At 37.5% G+C, this 21775-nt stretch overlaps 1 protein-coding gene across 2 annotated transcripts in view; it reads left to right on the forward strand.

Moving 5' to 3' along the window:
* Positions 1 to 15527, forward strand: part of LOC121974792 (DExH-box ATP-dependent RNA helicase DExH1-like) — a 34697-nt gene extending 19170 nt beyond the window's left edge. For both annotated transcript variants that reach the window (XM_042526021.1, XM_042526022.1), the window contains 10 exons: positions 1253 to 1456; positions 1548 to 1706; positions 2296 to 2388; positions 8404 to 8618; positions 11151 to 11310; positions 11386 to 11659; positions 11784 to 11976; positions 12430 to 12616; positions 13934 to 14302; positions 15164 to 15527. In XM_042526021.1, coding sequence (XP_042381955.1) covers positions 1253 to 1456; positions 1548 to 1706; positions 2296 to 2388; positions 8404 to 8618; positions 11151 to 11310; positions 11386 to 11659; positions 11784 to 11976; positions 12430 to 12616; positions 13934 to 14302; positions 15164 to 15295 — 1986 coding nt within the window. In that variant the 3' untranslated portion in view covers positions 15296 to 15527. The remainder of the gene's footprint in view (positions 1 to 1252; positions 1457 to 1547; positions 1707 to 2295; positions 2389 to 8403; positions 8619 to 11150; positions 11311 to 11385; positions 11660 to 11783; positions 11977 to 12429; positions 12617 to 13933; positions 14303 to 15163) is intronic.
* Positions 15528 to 21775: the final 6248 nt, after the last annotated feature.

Below are 21775 nucleotides of genomic sequence, written 5' to 3' on the forward strand. Positions count from 1 at the left end.
TCACCCATGACGTAGACATGGAATGAAACGTTAAATCATGTATGAGATGACATCATATCAATTAAATAAGAATAATAAGACTATATGATGTTTTGTTAAGCAACTACTTTGTTTCTTTTTTTATTGATGCTCCTTGTTGAATAAGTGAGATTAGAGGAAGTTACATGTATTGTTCAGCACTTGCCATTGTATCAAATGGTTGACGGTGATTGTGGATGGGCTTGTTGCATTGCTAAGTGAACTTGGTGCAGGTCAAGGGAATGGGTCAACTTGTGGTATGACATATCCTACACCAAATACTTATGATAAATGTGATTTAATAATCATGATGAATTTCGGGGTGAGCATAGGTGAGATCCGATTTTACGAAAATTCAATTTGGTTTCATTCTGGGTATAGAAAAATTTCGAACTCGATCCCAAACCTTGTTAACCATAAATTTTCAAGCCATTTTATAAGTTGCTTTGCCACTTTATAAGTAATAACTATGTGGTATATGATAATGTTTATATTCATAGATTCTGCCTTAGCGCAAAAGTAAAGTTGCTGCCCTGTGACGTAGATGTCACGGGCTTGAGTCTCGGAAATAGTCAACCTCTTGTAAAGCAGGGCAAGACTGCATACAATAGACCCTTTCCTGGGACCCCGCATTGGTGAGATCTTCATGCATTGGGCTGCCTTTTATTCATAGATTTTGCCTTCTAGATATACAATTCATGATGCTTGAGAGTTATACTTGATCACATTTGTTATGCAGATAACACAATAGTTTTTCATGAATTTGGCATATCAGAAAATTCAGCACAATTTCATTATCGGTGTCCTTGTTTGATGCCAGTAGCAACTGTGAAAACCATATCATCATATCATAGCTTAGAGGCTTTGTGAATGTTAATGACTGAACAAGTTACAAAGTAGGTGGAATGAGAATTATGCTCATCCTTTGTGCAAGAGAACAATTTTTTTTGGTGATTGTGTTCTCATGCAACCCACTATTGAAAGGTATTTACAATTTGAATTATGTTCTTCTAGCTAAAACAGATTTCTCGTCAATTAGTTTGGTAATCTTAATTGAACTTAGATATAATACATTTCAGTTGTATTTTAGGTGTTTTCATGCTTGAACTATATGTATAGTGTTAAGTGCTAATTGCATTAGTTATTCCAATAATAATGAGGTAATTCTTGATCATAAAAAATAAGTTACCATGAGTACTTTTTAGCTTGTTGAAACTTGAAATTGCACCAACAGGTTCAAGAACCAGACCTAGCAGGTGTTAGTCATGTACTTGTTGATGAAATTCATGAAAGGGGCATAAATGAGGATTTCCTTATAATTATATTGCGTGACCTTCTTCCACGACGGCCAGACCTGCGAGTAGTATTAATGAGTGCCACCTTGAATGCTGATCTCTTCTCCAAATACTTTGGTAATTCACCAGTCATCCACATACCGGTAAACTATTTATGCAAGCTGTGACAACACTATGCTTTCCTTTGTAATTATACAACTGAGTCAATGGATTTCTTATTTCATTATTTTGCAGGGTTTTACATTTCCTGTAACAGAATTTTTCCTAGAGGACATAATTGAAAAAACACGATACAAGATAACACCTGAGTTTGATAATTATCAAGGGAACTCGAGGAGGAGGAGGATGAGGCAATCATCTGCAAAATGTGATCCTTTGTCAGAAATGTTTGAGGTAAATGCCTTTTGTGAGGTTTTGTGTTTGATTGTTTTATTCTTTGAGCAAAGGAAATCCGTACCTGGTCACTAAATATGTTTGATTTATGCAAGCATCTGCATCCGTCCTCAGCAATTACTACCCATTTGAGTAATATGGTGTGGGCTTGTATAGGAGGCTAATTAGGAGTTGAATTAGGTTGTGCATCAATTTGAATCTCATACTGTATCCATTGATATTTGCAAGACATTATTCAGATAGTATGTCGATACTTGATCATCAATAATGATAATTTCAGTTTCATATTTGCAGTTAACCATGTAAGCAGGAAAACATGGATTCTGTTCTTATTTGATCAGATTGCATTAACCTTATTCTTCCAATTCTTTTGTGCTAATTTAGTTGGTAAAGAATAAGCGTAAGACCACTGGAAAATTCATCGAAAGGACTTGCTTACTAGTTCATTGTGATTTTTAGGTAGTCATTTGGCTGCAACCTGTTGTATGTTGTTAAAACTCAAGTGTTACAACTCTATGCTTTTTTTATTTTTGGTTTGATCACTAGTCTTTCCTTCTCAGTTCGCTACAGAAACTTTTTGGTTATGCAGGGTGTTGATATTGATGTACAATACAAAAATTATAGCATATCTACAAGGCAATCACTTGAAGCATGGTCTTCTGCACAATTGGAATTGGGTCTTGTAAGTAACTGAAAGTTGATGCCTACTTTTTAAGGTTAATTATACTTATTTCCCTGCTTATTCATGGTTCCTTAACAAATTGATGAAGCCTGCTGTTATGATTTTGAAAAGGGGAGCTTTGGTGCAACAGTAAAGTTGCTTTATGACCAAAAGGTTACGAGTTCGAATCCTGGAAACAGCCTCTTGCAAAAAGCAGGGTAAGGCTGTGTACAATGGATCCTTCCTCGGGACTCCGCATGACGGGAGATTCGTGCACCGGGCTGTTTTTTTTTTTCTTTCTTTTTTGCCGTTATGATTTTGGATGTGCTGATTTTAGGTGGGATTACAAGTGAAAAATTTAAGGCGTGATATAACAAGTGCAGGTTTGCCCATGCACTTGGGTTGGGACTAAACAAACTATATTTATAATCAGATAGATGTCAGTTCTTGTTGGATGGCATTGTGCCACTGCATATGTCACTGGACTACCAGAAGATTGAAGCTTTAAGAATGTGGATAAACCTAATATCCGTTATATAAATTTGTTTCTATTCATAAGACTTCAACACGAACTACAATTCCAGTTTATCTGTGTTGGTTTTATGGATCTTTTTCTATCTTTTAGAGCTATTTAATAACCCATACAATGACTACCATTGAACAATGACATACAGAACTGGTTTTTATCCATATGATGGAGCTGCTAGAGACTGAGAGACAAATAAGATGACATGCATCATTTCGAATAACTGCCAACTTCATTGGTGATTGTTGGAAACTAGGAGTTAATAGTATCATGGGAACCGAAGAGTCTCTATTGGAAACTAGGAGTTAATAGTGTTTACTGGAACCGAAGAGTCTCTTTCTTGTAAAGTGTGTATCATCTCTTGTATAAATTAGGTATCTGCTAAGTAATAAGTTCTAAGTTTTGGACTCACAAAGTCCTGAGTCTTGATTACTCTTTACATGGTATCAGAGCCTGGGGTTTGTCTATTTCTTCTCAAATCCAGAAGACAACACCTACCAGACCAGGCCTTACCTTGGTTCATTATCTTCTTCCTCTGCTTTACTAGCTTATCACTGTTACTATGGCCTCATCCTCATCGAGCATGGTCCAGCAAGGTTCAGGAGTCCAGAAAAGTCCCTTTTCATTTGCCTTTTCAGGAACTCCCTCTATTACCTCTGATAAACTCAATGGCAAAAATTATATGGATTGGTCTTCGGCTGTTGAGATTTGGTTCCTTGGTCAAGGGCTTTCGGATCACCTCGAAACTCAAGTAGCGGAGCATGATGATGCATCGAAGGCTGAATGGCAGAGAGTTGATTATCAGCTGGTGTCTCTTCTTTGGCAGTCTATTGACCCATCACTCTTGGTTCATTATCGCTCCTACAAGTCCTGTTATGATATCTGGAAAAAAGCTAAGAGTGTTTATGCCAATGACATTCAACGGCTCTATGATTCTGTCCATAATTTGGCAACTCTTCAGATGCAGGATCATGACTTAACTTCGTATCTCAACAAAGCCCAGTCCACGATTCATCAAGTCAAGATGCACCTAACATACAGCGATCCCAGCAAAGTGTTGGAGAAATTGGATCAGATGTATATGGTGTTTGTTCTTCACGGATTACATAAGAATTTTGACAGTGTCAAGAATCAAGTCCTTACCAACCCAAATATTCCTACTGTCGATGAACTCATTGATCGGTTGGTTCGTGTGCCATTGACCGATGGGTCTCTCAAAACTGAAGTTGATTCTGCTATACTCTTTACCAACTCTGATCGTGGAGGCCGGGGTCGTGGACGTGGGAGAGGAGGTCGTGGAAATCGACCACAGTGTTCCCATTGTAATCGAATAGGACATACTCGAGATCGATGCTTCACTTTACATGGCTTCCCAGCAAAATCTGCAAATATGTCACAGGTGCAAGTGGTAAACTCAGCCAAGAAAGATGAATCTCTACAAGAAAACAAGTTCGTCGTGTCTAACGATGAATATAAAGAGTTCCTTAATTTCAAAGCTGCTTCTAGCGATGTAGCAGCCCTAGAACTTCAATCTGGTAATTCTTCGGTTTGCTTTTCTCACTCTTTGCCCTCTTCCTCCTGGATTCTGGACTCCGGTGCTTCCGACCATATTGCTGGTAATCCTTCATTGCTTTCAAACTTGTCTTCCACAAAAAAAACCCATGTTATAACCCTTGCAGATGGTTCAAAAATACAACCTGCTGGAGTAGGCAAAATTTCTCCCCTTCCTACTCTAAATTTAGATTCTGTTCTTCTTGTTCCCGGCAGCCCGTTTAATTTACTATCAATTAGTAAGTTAACTCGCTCTCTCAATTGCTCAGTAACCTTTCTTCCGGATTCTTTTCATATCCAGGACCGGAGTACGGGATAGATGATTGGCGCAGGCTCTGAGTCGCATGGGCTCTACTTCCTTCAATCTTCATCCTCTACAGTTTGTGCTGCGGCTGATTCTCCAGATACTCTTCATAATCGTCTAGGACATCCAAGTCTGAGTAAGTTGAAAAAGATGGTTCCTAGATTTTCTCATTTACAATCTCTCCAATGTGAACCTTGCCAACTTGGTAAGCATGTTCGTTATTCCTACAAAAATAAGAAAGCTAGTCGATCCAAGTTTCCTTTTGAGTTAATCCACTCTGATGTTTGGGGACCTTGTCGCACCACTTCTGTTCTAGGTTTTCGTTATTTTGTTACCTTTATAGATGATTATTCAAGATGTACTTGGATCTACTTAATGAAAGAACGATCTGAACTATTTGAGAATTTTAAGAAGTTTTGTTCCGAGGTTTCTACCCAATTTGGTCGTACAATCCACATCTTCCGTAGTGATAATGCTAAAGAATACTTCTCTTCTTCATTCAACTCTTTTGTGATCGCTAAAGGCATGATTCATCAGTCTAGTTGCTCACACACATCACAACAAAATGGTATTGCGGAAAGAAAACATCGACATTTGCTTGATACTGCTCGTACTTTATTGCTTCAAGCTAATGTTCCTCTAAGTTTTTGGGCTGATGCGGTTCTTACCGCAGGATATTTGATCAATCGAATGCCATCTTCAGTATTGGGTAATCAGGTTCCTCACTCCCTTTTGTTTCCCAATGAACCAACATACAAGATACCTCTGCGTATCTTTGGATGTACTTGTTTTGTGCATGATTTATCTCCAGGAAAAGATAAACTCGCAGCCAAAGCAATTAAATGTATCTTCCTTGGATATTCAAGGGTTCAGAAAGGTTACAAATGTTATTCTCCTTCGTTGCATCGGTTCTTTATCTCTGCCGATGTGACTTTCTTTGAGAATACACCATTCTTCACCTCCAAAGAAGAAACTGTCATTCCATCCCCGGTCTTGCCAATACCTTTTCTTGATACAACCACTCCTGAGTCCAATGTTCAAGAAGGATCTCCTCATTTGATCACTTATCAGCGTCGTTCCCGCAATGTTCCGACTCCTCAACCAGCTCCTGTTCATGAGCCCAGTGCTTCAGTGCCTGACCAAGCATCCCAACCGATTTCGGATCCTTCTGATCTCCCAATTACGGTTCGCAAAGGTAACCGTATCACTCGTAACCCTCATCCTATTTACAATTTTGTTAGTTATAATCGTCTTTCTCCTATACAATGTGCTTTCACTTCTTCCTTGTCCTCTGTTTCTATTCCAAAAAATGTACAGGAGGCCCTTTCTCATCCAGGATGGAGGCAGGCAATGATTGAAGAAATGCAAGCATTGAAGTTTAATCAGACATGGTCCCTGGTTCCTTTACCCATAGGGAAAAATCCTGTTGGATGCCGATGGGTCTTTACTGTGAAGGTTGGGCCAAATGGCATTGTGAATCGACTTAAAGCACGCCTTGTGGCTAAAGGGTTCACTCAGATTTTTGGCCAAGATTATGGAGATACGTTTTCTCCTGTGGCAAAAATGGCTTCGGTTCGAATCTTTCTTTCCATGGCAGCCATGAACCAGTGGCCCTTACACCAGCTTGATATCAAGAATGCATTTCTGCATGGTGACCTATCTGAGGAGATTTATATGGAGCAACCACCTGGGTTTGTTGCTCAGGGAGAGTCAGGCCTGGTCTGTAGACTCCACAAGTCCTTATATGGCCTTAAACAGTCTCCTCGATGTTGGTTCGGACGATTCAGCTTGGCTCTACAAGAATTTGGAATGATCAGAAGTAAAGTAGACCACTCAGTATTCTACAAACATTCTTCGAGCCTATGCATGTATCTTGTGGTGTATGTAGACGAGGAAATGACCACGCTGGAATTCAAAGATTGAAGGAACATTTACTCCGTCATTTTGAAACAAAGGACTTGGGAAAACTGAGATATTTTCTTGGAATAGAGGTTGCTCAGTCCAAGTCAGGAGTCGCCATATCCCAGAGAAAATATGCCCTCGATATCCTTGAAGAAACTGGAATGTTAAATTGCAAACCAGTAGAGAACCCAATGGATCCAAATGTCAAACTTCTTCCTGATCAAGGAGAACTATTCTCTGATCCCAGCAGATATCGAAGATTGGTGGGGAAGCTAAATTATCTCACTATCACTAGACCAGACATTGCTTTTGCTGTCAGTGTAGTAAGCCAGTTCCTAAATTCCCCTCGTACTGAACATTGGGATGCTGTTGTCCGAATTTTGAGATTCATTAAAGGGTCACCTGGTAAAGGATTGGTATATGAAAATAGGGGACACAAAGAAATTACTGGCTATGCCGATGCAGATTGGGCTGGGTCCCCGAGTGATAGGAGATCCACCTCTGGGTATTGTATTCTATTTGGTGGAAACCTCATCTCTTGGAAGAGCAAGAAACAGAATGTGGTTGCACGATCAAGCGCTGAAGCAGAGTATCGAGCTATGGCCCTTGCTACGTGTGAACTGATATGGTCAAAACAACTCATTGCTGAGTTGAATTTCTGTGAGGTTGGAACAATGAGGTTAATATGTGATAATCAAGCAGCTCTCCATATTGCTTCTAACCCAATGTTCCATGAACGAACAAAGCACATAGAAGTGGATTGTCATTTTATCCGTGAGAAAGTTGTTTCTGGAGAAATCACCACGTCCTTCGTCAACTCTAATGATCAGCTGGCAGACTTGCTCACCAAAGCTCTTCGAGGACCAAGGATTGCGTATCTCAGCAACAAGTTGGATGCCTTTGATATCTACGCTCCAACTTGAGGGGGAATGTTGGAAACTAGGAGTTAATAGTATCATGGGAACCGAAGAGTCTCTATTGGAAACTAGGAGTTAATAGTGTTTACTGGAACCGAAGAGTCTCTTTCTTGTAAAGTGTGTATCATCTCTTGTATAAATTAGGTATCTGCTAAGTAATAAGTTCTAAGTTTTGGACTCACAAAGTCCTGAGTCTTGATTACTCTTTACAGTGATTAGGAGTGCAATTTCAGCCATCACTTTTGTTGCTTATTCCAATGTGAATCTGGTTGTAATGGCGTGAAGTGTATTTATCTCCGGAGCTTCATCGAGATACCTTGGCTAGGATTGCTATGATTTTTCTTTCTAATTCATTAGAACTTAAAGGTTGTGATCATGAAATGTGACTTTCTAGTAATGATATACTTAACCCAAAACAGTTATTATTACTTGCTGGTTTATTTTTAGCTTCAGTGGGCTAAAAACTAAAATCATCTGTGTGGAGTTATTTGTTCAGTACTTTAGTATGACAATTTTCTCCATTCTTGCTTTTTATATTTTTTATTCTGCTGGAATTATGTTTTGTGTAGATGGATTTAGAAAATGGAAAATGACATGCTTTCGTCTCTACTTGGTTCTCAGGTTTGAATCGGATGTGTGATTTTTTTTTTTTTTTGCTTTTCAAAGTAAAATTCTTTGAAATGGTTTTTGGTTGATCATTGAATGAACAAATGAGTCAATGTTCATTAGCTGTACCTATGTTGATATATTGTTTTTTGAATAGTTTTTAGTTATAGGATCAGTTCTCTATTCATGATTGTGGATTGTATGGAAACTATATTTCTATGATCTTTTAGGTGGAAGCCACTATTGAATATATTTGCCGCAATGAAGGTGATGGAGCCATCCTTGTGTTCCTTACTGGATGGGATGAAATATCCAAACTGCTAGAAAAAATTAAAGGAAACATATATCTTGGAGATTCCAATAAATTTCTTGTTCTTCCATTACATGGTTCAATGCCAACTGTCAATCAACGTGAAATCTTTGACAGACCTCCAAAGAACATAAGGCAAGTAATCCTGTTAAAACTCCAAAAATAATAAAATGAAGCTGCTGCTTGACATTAATATATACAGCTGAATCGCATTCCTAGGATTATTGTGCTTCCAGACTCTTTTACCAGCTTTCATTTTGTTTCTATATACCTTGATATTGATTTTGCAACTCAACTGCTCTGACACATCTTCCAGTTCTTTTAGTAGCCAAATATGTTATAAAATTGGTGTTATGGTGATAAATTGTTACACTTGGAGACCTATTACTTGAGTTGCCAATACCTTTATCTGTTTTTAGAGTACCAAACATAGGTCAGACCACAACATTTGATAAGTAGAAATATGATATAGATTATAGATGTTAGCTGCATAATCCAAAGCCCAAGAACAATAACATGGTTAGAATCCATTTGTCTTACTTGATGCCTTTTCTCCCAGAAATTGACACTGAAATATCTTGGAAACTTTGACAGCAGGCCAAAAGAAGAGTAATAGCTAAGAAGTTTGTCAGGTTACAAGGTCGACGATGCATGTTTGTTCATCAGATATGTGGCGATCTTCTGCTTATTCTTCTTTTCTTCCTCTATTTCATCCTTTGGATAGTTTGACATCAGACACATATGCTGAGCCACAAATATCTACAGTACACTTATTCTAAACCTTGAGCAGTAGTATGCTTCATCATGATTTTTCCCCCTCCCGAAAGGACACTTCCTGTCTAAACATGATACTTCCTACAACTATAAGGAATATATTCTCCATATGCCCTCTACTGTTGAGTATGAGTTTTGAATATCAGTTAACTATGATTATGCCAGATATTCCAAGTGAAGAAAACCAAACAGCTGAGTTACTGCTCTTAACATCATCTCCATACTTATTGCACGTAGATCATTTAGGGTGTAACAAATATGTGATTTGATATTGGCTTAGTTGTTGCCAATCCTCAATTAACAGACAATTTAATATACTATTGTTTTTTTATCATCCTCACGTTGACTGTACTCACATCCAAACGATCTACATCTCTAGGCCTAATATTGACCTTTATCTGAAGTTTGTTAAAATTGAAGAGCCTTCTTCCAGTAAAAATTGGAAAGATTTAACAATATATTGTGAAATTTATTGACCTTCTTCCTAAAAAAAATTTAATATTGTTATATTGTTTTTTATTTAACTTGCCTGATCTGCTAATGTTGACTTTTCTATTGTGATCTATTGCTAGAGTAATAGTAGACATCACTATCGTTTCATTTTCAAAAATGAAAATAGAATATGAAGTAGCTGCTACTTGAGGTTCCTGTGATTTTTATAACAAGTTGTAGTAGAATAAAACAGGCCTTACTCCAGACTTTTTGAGGTCAGATTCATGAATCTTTTCCCTTTATTGAATATTTCACTAGCAATGTCTATATTAAGCGAGTTGTGCTTGGTATTTCCTCCATACTCCATAGGCATTTCTCAACTTAATTTCTCAGTTTTTTTTTTCCAGATTTTGTGCTCATTGATTAAAATGAGAACTCACTTTTCTCAATTGTTTGTGAGACAGAGAAGTGATTGGTTGAATGCCTGTTCCTATTGTAAAATGCTTTGCATATAGAACAATCTTTCTATATCCCAACTCATGGCATCTTTACCCCTACATGGCTATTACAATTTTGAAGGTCCATGACATTCTACTTAATCCAGATACATTGTGATTAAAATATCTATCTTAAGGAGGTACAAAATACTACTAGAATTATTGATCTAAATTAACCATAGGGCGTAGAGGTGTTGATAGACTATGCCTGCCTCAACCACCATGGGTATGCGAGGTTGGGCATGCCCCAACTCTTTTCTGGTTGTGCTCATGCCAACCCTACAAGAGCCAAGGCCAATCACAACTCGGGCCTTTCTTTGTTTTAGCTAATTGATCTTTTAATCTTTTAATTTTTATTTTTTAATTAATATTTTAAAATTATTTAAATAGGTAATAAAAATGATAATAATATTATTATTATCAACTATATTTTATATCAACAGATGGAATTTTAAAATTATTTTAAAAAAGATTAAAATTGAGCTATATTTGAAGTGGGTGTGTTGTGCTTAGTATTGTGTTGGGGTAGGCATGGTTTCGAACTTTGTTATACCCTGACCCACCTTGTGGACCGTGTAGGTATTGCCTGACCTGAATCCAATTGAAGGTGTTAGGCCGGGCATGGCGCAACCCGTTTCATGTTGAGCTGGATGGACCGTGGGTGGTTTGGCTTGACACCTCTACATGTTGCAACCCATTTTACAAGCATCCAGTTGAATTATTTTTCTTTTTAGTAATGTTTGATGCTAGAACATATATAAGTAGCTATAATTATTTGATTTGGTGTCAAATGAAGAAAATAATTTCCAGTAAATCATTTAAATTACTATGATAGATATTCTGCATCCGTCTTAAATTTTGTATTGGTACGATTGAAATGTCCAAAATGCTTTGTTGAGTTTTGGTTTCAGAATGGTTCTTTTGTCAAGGTACATAACATCCTGAAATCCTTTTTATATCTCAGGAAGATAGTTTTAGCAACAAATATTGCAGAAAGCAGCATTACGATAGATGATGTTGTTTATGTTGTTGATTGTGGCAAGGCTAAAGAAACAAGTTATGATGCCCTTAATAAGCTGGCATGCTTGTTACCATCATGGATATCGAAGGCTTCAGCACATCAGGTCCATCAGATGAATGTTAATGCCACTCAGCTATTTTTATTCAATTTAATATCCTAACATTTGCTAATTTTACAGAGAAGAGGACGTGCTGGCCGAGTTCAACCAGGGGTGTGCTATAGGTTGTACCCAAAAATTATTCATGATGCTATGCCCCAGTACCAGTTACCTGAAATTCTTCGAACCCCTTTGCAAGAACTATGCCTTAACATTAAAAGCCTACAACTTGGAGCAATTGCAGCATTTTTAGCCAAGGCTCTTCAACCCCCTGATCCTTTGTCTGTTAAAAATGCTGTTGAACTTTTGAAAGCAATTGGAGCACTGGATGAAACAGAGGAGCTTACCCCACTTGGTGTGCAATAATAAAATAAAGTTTACTACTTTAGATTTACTATTAGAATGTGCTTCAGTTGGTTTACAATGGAACCTTTTTTTGTCCTTGTCAGTACTATTAAATGCCTTTTAAACTTCTATAGGACGGCATCTGTGCACTCTACCCTTGGATCCAAATATTGGAAAGATGCTACTTATAGGATCCATATTCCAGTGCCTAGATCCAGCTCTCACAATTGCCGCCGCTCTGGCACATCGCGACCCATTCGTTCTACCTATAAATAGAAAAGAAGAAGCTGATTCTGCTAAAAGATTCTTTGCTGGTGATTCTTGCAGGTCTAGATCACCACTCATCTTTGTTTACACCTTTTGTATGAGTTTAGTACCTTTTGCATGAGTGTAGTAGTATGCTTCTTTTATGTATGATGTGTATAATGATTCTATAGAATGTTACGTTGGAAATTCATGAGCGACTGCTACTAGTTATTTGAAAAGAATGTATGCCGGTAGCTTGATACTACTGTTTTGGAAAAAAATTGTAAAAACATTGTATTTTTTCCTTTACAAATTTCTAACAGCCAAACTATATTTGTTCATGCTAGTTGATTATGTAAAGCTTATCTTTTGGTGCTCAATGGGAACCCTAAAATGGCAACGCTATGCATTTGTTAGTTCTTTAATGTTCTTAAACCATGGATTGTCAAGGTCCATAATGCTATTTACTTTGTACATCATTGCTGCTAATTTTAGAATGTTCAAAAATTTGATGAAATCTGGAGAATCTTGCAGTGATCATATTGCTCTTCTTAATTCATTTGAAGCATGGAAGGATGCAAAACGTGGTGGTAGAGAGCGTGCTTTCTGTTGGGAGAATTTCTTGTCTCCCATAACATTGCAAATGATGGAGGATATGAGAAAGCAGTTCTTGGATCTTCTATCTGACATTGGTTTTGTGGATAAAGCTAAAGGTGCCAAGGTTTGGATTCTATCATTTTGTTCTGATTCCAATATGTTTCTCCACAATCTTTTAGTGGGAAATTATTTATTAAAGATATCCTGACACTTGATCATCCATTCTCGCCTAACTAGTATGTCAATGAAATAGTTTGAAATAAAAATCTGAAAAACTGGAAATGCTTCCTAGATCTCTATATAAACAAAATGTTCTCCTTGAGAAAATGCATTAAACTACAAATAACATGTTTTGGTCCTAAGATTATTTTTACTTATTTTCATGGTTAATTATTTATGATGGTTTATTTCTCTTTAATGAATATATTGGAGAATTGATTTCAGTGTAGAAGATAAGGAATTTTTATTAAATATCTATAGAGTGAACGGTAGTTTTGGATTTCTTTCAAATTATTGATCAATATATGTTCTGTCAGTGATAATTTAATCTGCCTATGGCCATATGATTATTTGGTTGTTTCAATGATTTTAGGGTTTATGGGGTTGCTTTGGTCTTTGACATAATAAGTTTCATGGAATAACATTTCACAATAAAATCTCAAAAAAAAAAAAATATTAAGAAATATTTTTGCTTAATAAATCACTAAGAACTTGTTTTTGTATTTTCATTGTATCAGCCATGATTTGAAATTTCGTACCATGCCTGGCTAAACGTTCAAAATGTATCGTTCTAATAAATTATCAAAACTCAATATCACTCGACGAATATCTTCATCTTCCTTCATCTCCTAACACCATGCATCCAAATGTTGGCATGATATCGAAACGATATTATTCCAGTCAAAAACCAAAATGTCTGACACATCTTGAGATTTTAAACATTGGTATCAACCTAGCTAGAAATAATGTTTGTATAAACATTTTATATTGTCATTCATCAGGTTTGGTATGCACTGTCCAACATTTCCTGATGATGCAAACAGATTGGTGCCGCATACATGAATTTAGTACCCTAGATTATTCCCATTTTATTGTGAGAAAACAATAGTAACGGCAGTTCTGTGTTGAGACGCCATATTAGGCTGGTTTCTTGATTATCTTTAAGCTATCTGAGAACCAGATGCACAGATGTCTATCCACGATTTACAAAACACACTATTGCAATCGATAGGATAGCTGAATGGTAGAATAATCATGTGGCCAACTATCAAATTAGTTGAAGATTTTCTGCATTCTTGTAGTAGCATTTTAGGTTCATTTATCAACTTGATTTTATTTATATGAATGGATTTTTTTTTTTCAAGCTACTGTTAGTATTAAAATCTGTGAGACGCTGATTATGCATATTTATATCTCTTTGTTAATATATACTTGGTTGCAGGCATACAACCAGTATGGAGATGATATGGAAATGATATGTGCTGTTCTTTGTGCTGGCCTTTACCCCAATGTCATCCAATGCAAAAGAAGAGGAAAGAGAACAGCTTTCTACAGCAAAGATGTCGGGAAAGTTGATATCCATCCTTCCTCAGTTAATGCAAGGGTCAATCTGTTCCCTCTGTCCTACATGATTTACAGTGATAAGGTGAAATCTTCAAGCATATACATAAGGGATTCAACAAATATTTCAGATTATGCTTTGCTTCTGTTTGGTGGCAACCTTACACCCAGTGAATCTGGCGAGGGTATTGAGATGTTAGATGGCTACCTTCATTTCTCAGCTCCTAAAAACACGCTACAACTTATTCAGGTAAGCATAACCCTCTGGTAGTTTGAGATGATATATATATATATATATATATATATATATATATATATATATATATATATATATATATATATATACAAGAATGATACACTGCACATTGAGCGACGGTGGGTAACATCCAACGTGGATCATTTGACATGGCTAAAATCAATTTTTTTAATCTCTCTCATTTGCATGTAATTCTCTTCTCTCTCCTGCATGCAAATCTCTCTCCTATATGCAAGGTGGTGCTGGTTTTTACAAACTAGCTCTAACGTGTTGGTCTTTAAATACCAGGACCGGCACGTTGGTGCTTGTCAGTGGTGCTGGTTTCCACCACGTTGGTGTTGGTTTGCAAAAACCAACACCACGTTAGTGTTGATTTGCCCAAACCAGTGGTGTTTGTCTTTAAAGACCAACACCAAGAGAAGACTATCACTAACTGTTGGTGCTGGTTTGCCCTAAACGAGCACCATCAGTGGTGTTGGTTTGGACCATGTTGGTGCTGGACCACTACTGGTGTTGGTTTGTGCAAACCACCACCACTAAATCTGTTGGTCTTTAAAGACTAGCTCCACCTTGGTGCTGGCTTGTAAAAACTAGTGACCACCTTGCATGCAGAAGAAAGAAGAGAGTTGCATACAGATGAGAAAGATTAAAAAAATTTAATTTTGGCAGTGTTAGATCGTCCACGTTGGATGTCAGTCCACCGTCGCTCATGTTAGAGTGTGCAGGGTATCATTCTATATATCCTTTTTTATTGTTGATGGAATGCTCGTTTTACCTTTTTTTTCCTTAATCGAGCTGTTTTCACAAGTTAAATGCTGTTCATGATGAATTTCTAACCTGACTAAATTTTGGCAGAGATTGAGAGGAGAGCTTGATAAACTTTTGCAGAGGAAAATTGAGGAGCCAGAGCTTGATCTCCCTGCAGAAGGTAAGGATGTGGTTGCCGCAGCTGTAGAATTATTGCACAATCAAAACGTTTACCGATAAATGGAGAGCGGGTCATGTGCAAACACGATACAGAATCGCCAATCAAAGGGGTGTTTTATGTGAGTTTGTCACATTCATGACAAAACTGCCTGAGTAAACTTTTATGTGAGTTTGTATTCAAGTGCGGTTTTGTTTATGACTAAACTTTAGTCGTTTGCAACCAAAAGAACTTTGCAATATGAATAATGTTTACACTCAAATCTGAATGAATTGCCTTAGTATTGAGAGTTCACTTTTGTGCCTCCTAATTCCTATTTACAAATCATTCTAAACGGTTCCCTAAGATGGGAATAAGCCGATGACATTTTCAGCAAGATATTCACCACGGGAATACAGTGTCAACTCTGATAAACTTTCTCACTGTTTCAAAACTATATGCTCAGATTTGTGTCACAATCTACATGTGACTGAAAAACTGATATTTGGAGGATTCATTGGTTTCAAAGAAAATAATTGGAACTGGTGACCTATTGCTGTTGTAGCTTAAGGTAGAACTAAATCAGATAGCTCAAATCAAAGAAAACCACTACTAGAGTACTTACACAGCAATTGGCTTCTTATCTCTTACTGTAATTAAGGTTTCATGGTTATTGTTGGTGGATAGCAAACATATTTCATGGGGCACCACAGCAGCTATCTACCAATGCTTCCAAATTCAAGTATCAGAAATGCCCCCACATGCTCAACAATTACTACACAATTTAAAACAAAGATACTTTCATATGATTTTTTTCAAGATCAATCATAGTTATAAAATGACAATTTGGGCTCATTTTCTTGAGATTCAAATCTGTTTCACTAAATATGCGTGCATTGATAAACCTACCAAACTCAACATTGAAAAGGCAAGTAATGTACAATATGTTGCTGATCTTGCAGTTGATGACTACTGGCATATAAACATTATTCAAGAATCTTGATTATTGAGATTGGGAAATGAAATGAAAATCAATAATGATAAAGAAAACGACGGTTCCATACAACTAGCATAACTAGAGACTAAAATTCCATATTCAAAAACTTTTTAATTTCCAATTTTATATCAAACAACATCCCCCAAAATAAATGAAAGCATAACACTGAAATAGACTAATTTCAATCTCAAGACATTCCTTGTACACGCAGTTCAGTGATATTTCACTGTAAAAGCTAAATCATGCAAAAGATGCCTATATGCTATGCTACATAAGTATCACAAACACACCACAAAATGAGCCATTTAGGAAACATAAAGGAACATATTTACACAGGACCTGAATATGTTTTCTGTTTCTAAATATTAAATAAAAGTTACATCTATATATTATAATATAATTTGTAAACCTCATCTAGATCGCACATAAAATCTCAATAAAGAAGCATATAAATATTATAATCAACTTGTAAACCACAATGATCCTGAGACCGAGATATACATTTGGCCCAAACTCTTAATACCAGTGATTCCAATATATATCAATTTGGGTGAAGCTAAACTTCCTGCTCAGAGTCAAATCAATTAGTCATTTCTAACTTGTCTTGAAATCTCATTGTATTTGAGACTCTCATACACATGACATTTTTTAGGAAGATATTTAAAATGTCATGCATGAGTCACTAGATGTGCAAGTTTAATGTATCCCATTTGCTCCCAGGGCGTAGTACAGACGACGGACACATGATAACTCTGGCGTAATAGTCAGGGTCGATTCCTCGAGATGATGGCCGACATGGTCGATCCCACCATGTGCTCAACGCCTGTGTATCTACACGAACCTCCATCTATATCCGTTGAGCCAGCTCTAGGGAGGCCGTTAAAATAACGGATCTATATTTTTTTAATGTATCCCATTTAATATGTTTGTACCCGAGAATCTACAAATTCCACCCTACATTATTCAAAAAAAAAAAAAAAAAAAAAAAAAGTTTCCAACCACTCAATAACAATTTCTACAAGGACAAATTTCACATTTTTAGGCCTAGAGATTCCTTCACAAAGCAGTCCATGTTTCTTCCACTTATTGGTCCTCAATGCTAATATAGCAGCAGATACAAAGGATGAAGTGTAGCTATACCATGATCTTATAAGACTATGACCATTGCCCTGTGAGGGTGTTCAACTATATAAAGAAGTGGGTGAATCGTCAAGGCAGCATTGTATTTGAGTGTGTGCTCATGGTATGCCTTTCCCCTATCTACCTCTCTTCCATGTGTTTATTAATGCCCTAAATTGTATCATTTGGGGAAGAAACATGTATCGTAACATTTTTGAAAGTGTCAGATAGAGTGTTCGAGTTTCTTAATCTGAAAAGATAAATAAATAAGTGCTTAGAAACCCAAAGCTATTTTTGAATTAAAACACCTAATAGTTCCTTTTTTTTAAGCACTAGGTATTCGGCTGACTAATCCTAGGGACCACTGGCTCGATTCTACAGAAGTTTTTTTATTGGTCGTCAGGATAAATCCGGAAGTGCTAGCAATGGGTAGCCCAACAACCAACATCCCAAGTTTGTCATCCCACTGAAGAAAAATGTCCTATAGTGCTTTGTAACGAGGAATCGAACTGTGAATACTTGAGAGGCTGCATGGATGCCCTATCGCTTCCAGAGTGTGAGTGTGAGTGATAATTTAAAGTAGTCCTATTTGAATATGTGGGAAGAGTGTGAGTGATATTGATAATTTAAAAGTAGGAGCATGCTTTTGGAAGTCCAACCTCTGCTAATTTGGAAAATTTACCAAAATACGTTGGATGGTGCACCATGAAAAGGGATGTGAACACTACATGTCTCCTCTTCCAGTTTGAGATCGTTGTTGGGTGATTCCACAAAGAGCAATTGTCGTGAAGAAGATTGCAGATGACATGATGGTGAAAGGGAATCACAAAGTTCCTACGAACACTCAGCAAGAGTTTAGAATGGGTGCCGAGATTGGACTCGGGGTGACCACTCCGATGCTTAAATTAGTACAGGGGATAGAGAAAGGTGAAAAACAATGGAGAAGTAGAAGACTTTGAATGTTTGTGTGTGTACATCAGCCCACAGAAGTGACTATATTGCCCAAGTCTTTAGGGAGAAATAACTATGTTATCTATGCTCTTCTGAAAAAACGGTATGATAAGCTACATAGGATGTAGGTCTCTATTGAGGGTGCCTGAATTGAAGGAGTTTGGTGAACCGAGCTGAAGGAATTTGGTGAATTGAGTTGGAGAAGTTGGATGATTGAGTTGAAGGAATTAGTTGTCCGAGCTGAAGGAATAGGTTGATCGAGCTGAAGGAATAGTTTGACCGGGCTGAAGGAATAGGTTGACTGAGCTGAAGGAGTCTGGTAAGCTGAAGGAATCGATTGATTGAGTTGAAAAAGTTTGGTGAACCGAGTTGGATATGTCTGGTGACCGAGTAGGAGGAGTTGGATGAACCGAGTTGGAGAAGTCTAGAGACTGAGTAGGAGTTAGGTGGCCACTTTGACCTTCACCTTTGCTTGACTCTTGACTCCTTGACTTGATTTTTGACTTGGCCCTTCCATGAGTAGGTTTCCCTATCCGCCACATCACAAACCTTCCCTCGAGTCTAGTTGAATGAGACCCAAGTCCAATTGACTAGACTGGTAAAACTGTAGCTCGATCGTTGACTCATACGTAGGTATGACATGGTATCCCTGCTTCACCGCCTTACTCTTTGTTGTTGGATCAAGAAGCGCTAGAGGAGGGGGGGGGGGGGGGGGAATAGCGCTCGTGGCTATTTCGTTCGATTTAAAACGTGTCGAGTAAATATGCAGTGGAAAATAAAAGAAAACACAGCACACGCAAACACAGGTTGTTTACTCGGTTCGGAGCCTATGGCGACTCCTACTCCAAGGCCCGCGATCGTTGTTCGCTTTCTGTGGACAACACCTATAAGCTCGAATAACGGTTACAGAATTATTACAATCTATTAAATTGAAAGAGTATACCGACAACAAGAATGAGCAATTTCGAAGCTTCGGGTCGTCTGGATCTCGTTGCAGCACTTCGGGATCGTCTTGTTAGCAGCTTGTAGCACAAAGGTCACTTGGTCAAAGATATTCATGGTCACTGCTCGAGATGTACTTTTATTGGACGTTTAAGGCGCCTCCAATGCTAACCCAAGGCGCCTCAAACCCAATTTTTATCCCGGATAGAACGCTAAGATGAGCTTCAGATTGCTGCCTCTTATCCGCTTGGAGGCACCTTCAACGCCACTCCAAGGCGCCTCCAAGCCGGGGTCCAAGGCGCCTTCAGTCCCCATGAAGGCGCCTCCAGCTCCTCTGCACAACTGGCTTCGGCTTGCACCCGAGGTGCCTCCAAGCTCCATGGAGGCGCCTCGGACACTGTTCATCCGAGGTGAAGTGTGCTCTTTTTGTCCCTGCATAATGTGTTAGTCCATAAAATACACATATACCCTGCAAGATAAGGTTAGCACACATAAATATGTTAAGAAAGGTGTTTTATAGTCTCTTGACTGTCCGGGTCTGACTTCGGATTTCCAACCGGAAACCCTAGGTCGACCCGACGCTTACTGTTCCCTCTGCGGAGAACGTGTCCTCACCTATTCCTCTCAGGAGAGTTACCTGTTTCCAGTGTGATCCTCCAGATCGACTGGACTTTTGCTCAGTGCTCGATGCTTCTGGATTTTCTGCTGGACGCCCGCTCCCCGACCCGTCCAGTCTTCCACCTGATTCGCGACACTAGGACTTTCCACCTAGGGTTACCACCCCCTAGGACTTTTTCCTGAAGCCCTCAACCCACCAAGACTTTCCGCATACGGTTACCACCCCCTATGACCTAGGGTTACCACCCTCTAGGGTTTTCCACCTGCCTAACCTTGGTTAGGACTTTTGCCTAAGTACACTTAGGACTTTCCTGCAAGCTCATTCAAACTGTTAGATCACAACATAACCTTAACTTTGAATGCTTTGCCATTATCAAAACACTGGTTCGATCCTCGGTTGCTTCCCACACCAACAATCTCTCCCTTTTTGATTATGGCAACTTAAATTCAAAGTTAAGTAAAACAGACATAAGTAAACGAATGTATCAATACACATAAGCAAGCTTTTAAGTAAAAAGTTCAAGTAAGAACGTAAGCAAGCTAAATGTCTAAGGCTCCCCCTTAATAAGAGCTCTCCTTTTCTTATCCTTAATTTGAATTTGTCCTACTCTCCTCCTTTGCCATATATAAAAAAAAACTTTTGTAGGGAAAAGACAAGATGAAAGGACCAAGTTTTTTAGAACCAATAAATTATGTTTTCAAAAAAGTTACACTTTTTAAACAACATTTTAAAGCAACTTGTAAGTGAAATTTGCTAAGTAAAAACTTGTTTTTGAAGTAAGCAAGTTAAAGCAGAAGAAATATTTTAAACACAAAGTTGGTTTTAAGAAAAGTAATTTAGCTAAAAAGATTTTCCTTTGAATCGAAAGATAGCTAAATTGACATTTCTTTAGTTTTGAACAACTCCTTTTACGTAGCCAAAATTTGTGCAAATTGAGGTTAAATTTTGAAAAATTAAAACAAACGATTTTCTAGAGGCAAGTTTGAAAATAGTAAGTTTAAGTTTTGCAATTAAAAATGACTTAGCTAGTTTTGAGAGGCTTTGTTGAAAATTTTTCATTAAAATTTTTAAAGCCTTTTGAAAAACATTAATTTCGAAAAGATTTTCGAATATTTTTTTAAAAGCTTAAAAAAAATTAAAAAATCTTTCGAACTGACTTAGTTAATTTTAAAGACGGCTATAGAAGTCATAAGATATTTAGATGAATAAGGAATTTTAAATTAAAGGCAAAGGAGGAGGAATAATTTAAGAACCTAATGTCCAAGCATGAGTTAAGTTAAATGGATTTTTAAATTAACCAATTTCCTTTAGTGAGGTATCAGAGCCCTAAGGTGCAAGCATGAGTCATCTTGAATTTTTAATATCCTTAACCAACTGTCTAACCTTTAGCTACTGACTGAATACCTAGAGGGCAATAATTTTCACTTGGTTAGCCAAGTTAAGTTAGTAATCCAGTTAGATTTGATTAGGGCTGGATCATTTAACTTGATTAATGTAAGGTTAGTTTTAACGCCCAGACTCACTATGATGCACAGAAATAAGCATTCTGGAGTCCAAGCTGTACCCTATGCATCTCACGCCATTCTAAGTTTCTTTCAAACACAAACAAGTTTTGCCTAGTGTGTTTGTGAGATGCTCTGGCTAAAATCTAGGGGAGCATGATATCTAAAGGTAAGTGCCTAGGCTAATTCCAATTTTGAAAATCTAATAAGGTTGGGATTTTGAAAACATTATTTTTCCTAGAATTTTAAAAGATAATTTTAAGATTAAGCAATTTTGAACACAATTTTTTTTAAAAAAATTAGATGTAAGAAATTGGTTTGAAAATCAAGATCTATTCTACCCAACACATTCCTATTTGTCTTCTAAGTGCATTGAACTCAAGTTCAGGTAAGAGTTTTGTGAAAATGTCAGCTAGGTTTGATTTGGACTCAA

Source organism: Zingiber officinale, chromosome 4B, assembly GCF_018446385.1.
Source record: "Zingiber officinale cultivar Zhangliang chromosome 4B, Zo_v1.1, whole genome shotgun sequence".
Classification (NCBI taxonomy): Eukaryota; Viridiplantae; Streptophyta; class Magnoliopsida; order Zingiberales; family Zingiberaceae; genus Zingiber; species Zingiber officinale.